The sequence below is a fragment of the Elephas maximus genome, chromosome 3 (genome assembly GCF_024166365.1).
Source record: "Elephas maximus indicus isolate mEleMax1 chromosome 3, mEleMax1 primary haplotype, whole genome shotgun sequence".
NCBI classification, from domain to species: domain Eukaryota; kingdom Metazoa; phylum Chordata; class Mammalia; order Proboscidea; family Elephantidae; genus Elephas; species Elephas maximus.
The window spans coordinates 98,919,961-98,925,960 of record NC_064821.1 but is presented as its reverse complement, the minus strand read 5'-3'; the positions used below and the strand labels follow the sequence as shown (position 1 = coordinate 98,925,960).

At 42.9% G+C, this 6,000-nt stretch overlaps 1 protein-coding gene and 1 long non-coding RNA gene across 2 annotated transcripts in view; one reads left to right on the top strand and one right to left on the bottom strand.

Moving 5' to 3' along the window:
• The first annotated feature begins 433 nt into the window (after positions 1 to 433).
• Positions 434 to 1,360, top strand: LOC126073114 (ribosome biogenesis protein NSA2 homolog). The gene has a single exon (XM_049879370.1). It carries the CDS (start codon positions 520 to 522, stop codon positions 1,300 to 1,302), a length of 783 nt encoding a protein of 260 aa, XP_049735327.1. The 5' UTR covers positions 434 to 519; the 3' UTR covers positions 1,303 to 1,360.
• A 2,431-nt stretch (positions 1,361 to 3,791) lies between these two features.
• The window catches only part of LOC126073116 (uncharacterized), a 175,106-nt gene continuing 172,897 nt past the window's right edge, over positions 3,792 to 6,000 (bottom strand). The window contains exon 3 of the long non-coding RNA XR_007516657.1: positions 3,792 to 4,194. This is a non-coding gene — a long non-coding RNA (uncharacterized LOC126073116). The remainder of the gene's footprint in view (positions 4,195 to 6,000) is intronic.

Below are 6,000 nucleotides of genomic sequence, written 5' to 3'. Positions count from 1 at the left end.
CAGGAAGTGCTTCAAGTCCTCTTCACTTTCAGCAAGCAAAGTTGTGTCATCTGTATTTCCCAGGTTGTTAATAAGTCTCCCTCCAATCCTGATATCACGTTCTTCTTTATATAGTCCAGCTTCTAGGATTTCTGTGGTTTTTTGTTTTGTTTTGTTTTGTTTTGTTTTGTTGTCACAACGATTCTGGTGGGGGTGAAGTGTAATCTCATTGTGGTTCTGGTTTGCATCTCCTTCTACCACTTCACCCCCACTAGAATCATTATGATAAAAAAAAAATAAAAATAACAGGTTTTCTTGTGGATGTGAAGAAATTGGAAACTTCATCCATTGTTGATGGGAATGCAAAATAGTAACGCCACTGTGGAGAACAGTTTGGCAGCTGCTTATAAAGTTAAAAATCAAAAGAATAGCTTTCCTGTCGCAGGTTGCGTGGAGTCGGCTCGTGGGTCTCAGAGACCCGAAAATTGAGAGTTCCTTCGCGCCCGGGATACCGCTCCCCGCGGCTTTGCAGCCGTCACCATGCCACAAAATGAATATATTGAGTTACACCGTAAGTGCTATGGATATCGTTTGGATTACCATGAGAAAAAGAGAAAGAAGGAAAGTCGAGAGGCTCACGAACGTTCAAAAAAGGCGAAAAAGATGATTGGCCTAAAGGCTAAGCTCTACCATAAGCAGCGCCATGCTGAGAAAATACAAATGAAAAAGACTATCGAGATGCATGAAAAGAGAAACACCAAACAAAAGAATGATGAGAAGACTCCACAAGGTGCAGTAGCTGCCTATCTGCTGGATAGAGAGGGGCAGTCCCGAGCTAAAGTACTTTCCAATATGATTAAACAAAAACGAAAAGAGAAAGCGGGAAAATGGGAAGTCCCTCTGCCCAAAGTCCGTGCCCAGGGAGAAACAGAAATATTAAAAGTCATTCGAACAGGAAAGAGAAAAAAGAAAGCATGGAAGAGGATGGTTACTAAAGTCTGCTTTGTTGGGGATGGCTTTACGCGAAAACCACCTAAATATGAACGATTCATCAGACCGATGGGCTTACGTTTCAAGAAGGCTCACGTAATGCATCCTGACCTTAAAGCCACCTTTTGCCTGCCGATACTTGGTGTAAAGAAGAATCCCTCATCCCCACTATATACAACCTTGGGTGTTATTACCAAAGGTACTGTCATTGAGGTGAACGTGAGCGAGTTGGGCCTTGTGACACAAGGAGGCAAGGTTATTGGGGGAAAATATGCCCAGGTTACCAACAATCCTGAAAATGATGGATGCATAAATGCAGTCTTACTGGTTTGATAGCAGTTTCACATAAGTAACTCCTAATTATTGGCGAAGACTGCAAACCAACCAGGAAAACCACCATTACCATGTGTTTACGAATACTACCAAACAGGCTTCGTGTCTGCAGTCATCAAGAGAACTATTTATTATGTGATAAAAAACATTAAAATGACCCAGTTTAAAAAAAAAAAAATCAAAAGAATAGAAAGCAGGAATGCAAACAGAAACTTGTACACCAATATTCACCTCAGTACTATTCACAATAACCAAAAAATAGGAACAACATAAGTGTCCATCAACAAAGGAATGGATAAACAAAATCTGGTATACACATGCAATGGAGTATTACTTTGCCATAAAGAGAAATGAAGTCCTGATGCATGCTACAGCATGCATGAACCTAGAAAACATTGTGCTGAGTGGAATAAGTCTTTCCCAAAAGGGCAAATACTGTATGATTCCATCTATATGAAATAGGCAAATATGTAGAGACCAAGGTTTATTAGTGGTTACCAGGGGTGAGAGGGAGGGGGAAAGGGGAATCGTTGCTTAGGGGGCACTGATTTCTGTTAATGGTGGTGAAATAATGTGGGAAAGGATAATGGTAATGGTTGCAGGACATGATGAACATAATCAATGCCTCTGAATTATACATGTAAAAATTGCTGAACTAGCAAATGTTTTGTTATATATATTTTTACCACAATTTCTAAAAAAAATGTTTTAATTAAAAACATAAAAAGAACTGGGATAAAAATTGGGACCCATGGCCACATGACTTATACTGGCCTCCCACCCTCTGCTCCCCTTATATTGCCTATCCAGGTGTACATGGCTCAGGAAGTGGGCTGCGGGCAGACCAGAGACAGGAGAGCAAAACAGACTCCTTCTGGAAGGAGCTAATGAAGTGAGGCTGGCAGGACTGCAGAAAAGTGTTTTTATGCCGTTAATACTGCTGCATATACATGGTCTAGCCATCTGTGTAAGCACAGAGCAGGGGCCTTATCCAAACTCACAGATTAAGTCCCACATGGTCGTCTTGCCCCCAGCTCCTGACCACGGGCAGTGGGGAGGCAGGAATCCTCAGTGTGGATCCACTGTAACTGTTTGTACTTTGGCCACCACTCAGCTGCTCTCCTAAGCGTGTCCCCAGGCAACATGTGTACTGTAATTTGATTTCTTACAAAACAACTTTATTGTTTTTTTTTTTCTTTCTTATTATAAGAGCAACACATGTTCATTTCATGAAAATAAGAAAATACAAAGAAGCCAAAAAGAAGAAAATAAAAAACATCCATCCACCCAGAGAGTATCATTTTTAATACCTTGATGTCTACTTTTCCAGGCTTTTCTTAATGCGTGTATAGTTTATTGAGCAAACAGAATCCAAATACCCTCCAGTTCTCACTAGTTTGTGGACTCAAATGAGCCATCATTAATGGTTATACAGCAGACTTGATGGCTTCTCCCTGCCCATCACCAGACCCCCAGGCCCCTTTTCAAGGCCCCCCATAACCCTAGACATCTTTAGGGATATCCCACGCACATTCCTAAACCCACCCAGGCTGCCACCTGTGCCTCCGCCACTGCTCACCTTCAGGTTACCCTTGCTGCTGCCCTTGCTTCTCTCAGCCGGCCACCCCCAGGTTGCCCTGCCCAGCTGGCCACCTGCTGCCTCTGCGTCCATTTGCCTTGGACTGTTCTAGCTCCCTTTGGGCAACTCTGCTTTTTCACTCCTAAGTTTCAACCACGGCCACTTCCTGGGCCACATGGATGTTCCTGACCCCTCATAGGAGAAATGTCTTTTCCCATCTCTGCTCTTCCAGTGGGGACACCAGAGTTTAAATACATAGCCCTGTCCACCTCCAGGGTGAAGGAAATCTCCAGTGGCTAAGTGACAGGCCGTTCCTATGTCTAGGACCATTATTCTCCTCCTGATCTCCTGAGAGTCAGTCTCCCTAGGCCCCATCCTCTACGGTGGGGTATATTCCAGGGACTTTACAGCCACCTCTGTAACCTCCCATTGCTTCCACTCTCAATCTGACCCTGGCCAAGTTCTCCAGATATGCCTATGCATCCATCCATCAGGCTGCCAGAAGGACAGGAGGGGGTAGTGGCACCTACATTCACCTGTCACCTGTCAGATACATCAGACACTCTCAGTACTGTGTTGCACGCACAAACAATATAACATACGTATAGTCTTGTAACTTTCTTTTTTTGACGCTATATTGTGAACACGTTTCTTTGATAATAAGTGTGTTTTACATCATGTTTAATGGTTGCATAATATTTCACTATATATGAGTAGTTTAATTTATGTAAACAATTCCCTATTATTAAATATCTAAGTTGTGGCCAACATTTGCTGTTACAAATAAAATCAAGCAATTAATTTTACTTTTAAGTGAAAAAAGTCCCCCAACAGAAATTCATTATTAACCCTAGAACTTGAGAAAATTTTTCCCAATCATCTGTTCAGTTCAATTGGGATTAAGCACCAACTTAATGTGATATGCATCCCATTTGGTGTGACATGCACTGTACTAAGACTTCCAGACTTCAAGTAAGCCGTGCCCTGGAGGATGAAAAAACCAAAGGTACGTGGAAAATGTTAGTCCAAAGGACTAACTGACCACAAGTACCACAGCCTCCACCAGCCTGAGCCCAGAACAACTAGATGGTCCCCAGCTACCACCACCGACTGCTCTCACAGGGGTCACAATAGAGCATCCCAGACAGAGTGGGAGAAAAACGTAGAACAAAATTCAAATTCACAAAAAAAGACCAGACTTACCAGTTTGAAAGAGACTGGAGGAGCCCCAGGACTATGGTCCCCAGACACCCTTTTAACTCAGAACTGAAGTCACTCCCCAAGTTCACCCTTTGGCCAACGATTACACAGGTCTATAAAACAAACAATAACACACGTGAGGAACGTGCTTCTTAGCTCAATCACGTAAATGAGACCACATGGGTAACATCTGCCCAAAAGCAAAGACAAGAAAGCAGGAAGGGACAGGAAAACAGGACAAATGGAAAGGGGAAGCCCAGGGTGGAGAGGGGGAGAGTGTTGACACATCGCAGGATTACAACCAATGTCACAAAACAATTTATATATAAATTGTTGAATGAGAAGTTAATTTGCTCTGTAAACTTTCGCCTAAAGCACAATTAAAAAAAAAAAAAAGTAATCCGTGCCCTGAAAGAACTCAGTCTAATGAGAGGAAGGCATAGAAAGAAATCACTCTGATTCAAGGCAGAGCACATGCTCATTGCAATAAGACGCCACAGAAAGTGTGCTTGGGGACATCATGGTGGGCAGTCATTCTGCCTTGGATTCAAGGAGGAGGCCACAGTTCACCTGGGCCTGGAGGACACAAGAACTTCGTTCAGGAGGGAGAAGAAAGACAGGCAGGTGAGCTGGAGAATGGCCTGAGCAAAGGTGTGGGAGCAGGGAGGTGCAGGGCTTGGGAGGGACAGGGTGGAAGAGAGAGTATGTGAAAGAGAGAGAGTGGTGGGAAACAAGTCTGAAAACATACACTAGGACCAGGCCACAAAGCAATGCAGACCCACTGACAATATCAAGGTCAGGAAGGGCAGAATGGAAAATAAAGAGGAAAACTCAATTTTGAAGGCATAACAACAATAATCAACAAACAAACCCATTGCCATCGAGTCAATTCCAACTCATAGGAACCCTACAGAACAGAGTGGAACTGCCCCATAGGGTTTCCAAGGCTGTAAGCTTTATGGAAGCAGACTGCCACATCTTTCTCCTTCAGAGAAGCTGGCGGGTTCGAACCGCTGACCTTTCGATTAGCTGCCGAGCACCTAATCACTGTGCCTCCAGGTCTCCTTACAACAACAACTCAAAAACCAAACCAAACCCGTTGCCGTCAAGTCGATTCTGATTCACAGCGACCCTATAGGACAGAATAAAACTGCCCCATAGAGTTTCCAAGGAGCGCCTGGTGGATCCGAACTGCCGACCTTTAGGTTAGCAGCTGTAGCACTTAACCACCAGGGTTTCCACAACAACAACAGTCCTTAAATAATTGTTCGTGAAAAGGAGTTTTTTTGTTTTCATGATCTCACTATCCTTATGCCAAATATTATCATCATGTGAGCGGAGCAAATAACACTAAACACATGTTTATGATCCTGAAGCTGACAGTACTGCTTTCAATCTGCAAGGAGCAATAAAAAATAAAATTACATAATTTAAATTTACCCAATATGTCAGTGATTGTTTTTTTCCTCAGATAGATGGAAAGGTCATGAATATTCCATGTCTTTTTTTTTATGTTTGAGCCATGGTGTTTTATGTTTAAGCCAGGAGTATTCCTGGCATTCCAGGCATACTGACTTTTCTCTTTTCCTTCCCACCTCAGGGCCTTTGAACCTACTATTCCCAATACCTAGAATGGTTTTCCCTCTTCCACTTCACCTACGTAACCTCCAGGAATCTTTGAGATTTTGACTCAAACATCACTTTCTCTAACCCTCCAAATCTGGGTTAATTCTCTCTATCCTACGTTCTTTGAGTAGCCACTCCTTTTTAGCCCTTACCACAATTAAAATAATTTAATGGTATGCTCATCTACATGTGTTTACACTCAAGCAGTTAAGGCCTGCATCCCCCACTTCATACCAACTTCATGAGGGCAGGGACTGTGTCTAAAATGTCCTTGCATAATCATTAGGTATGTT

Coding starts and splice junctions, on each gene's coding strand:
- LOC126073114 (XM_049879370.1), top strand. CDS start 520: ATGCCACAAAATGAATATATTGAGTTACACCGTAAGTGCTATGGATAT.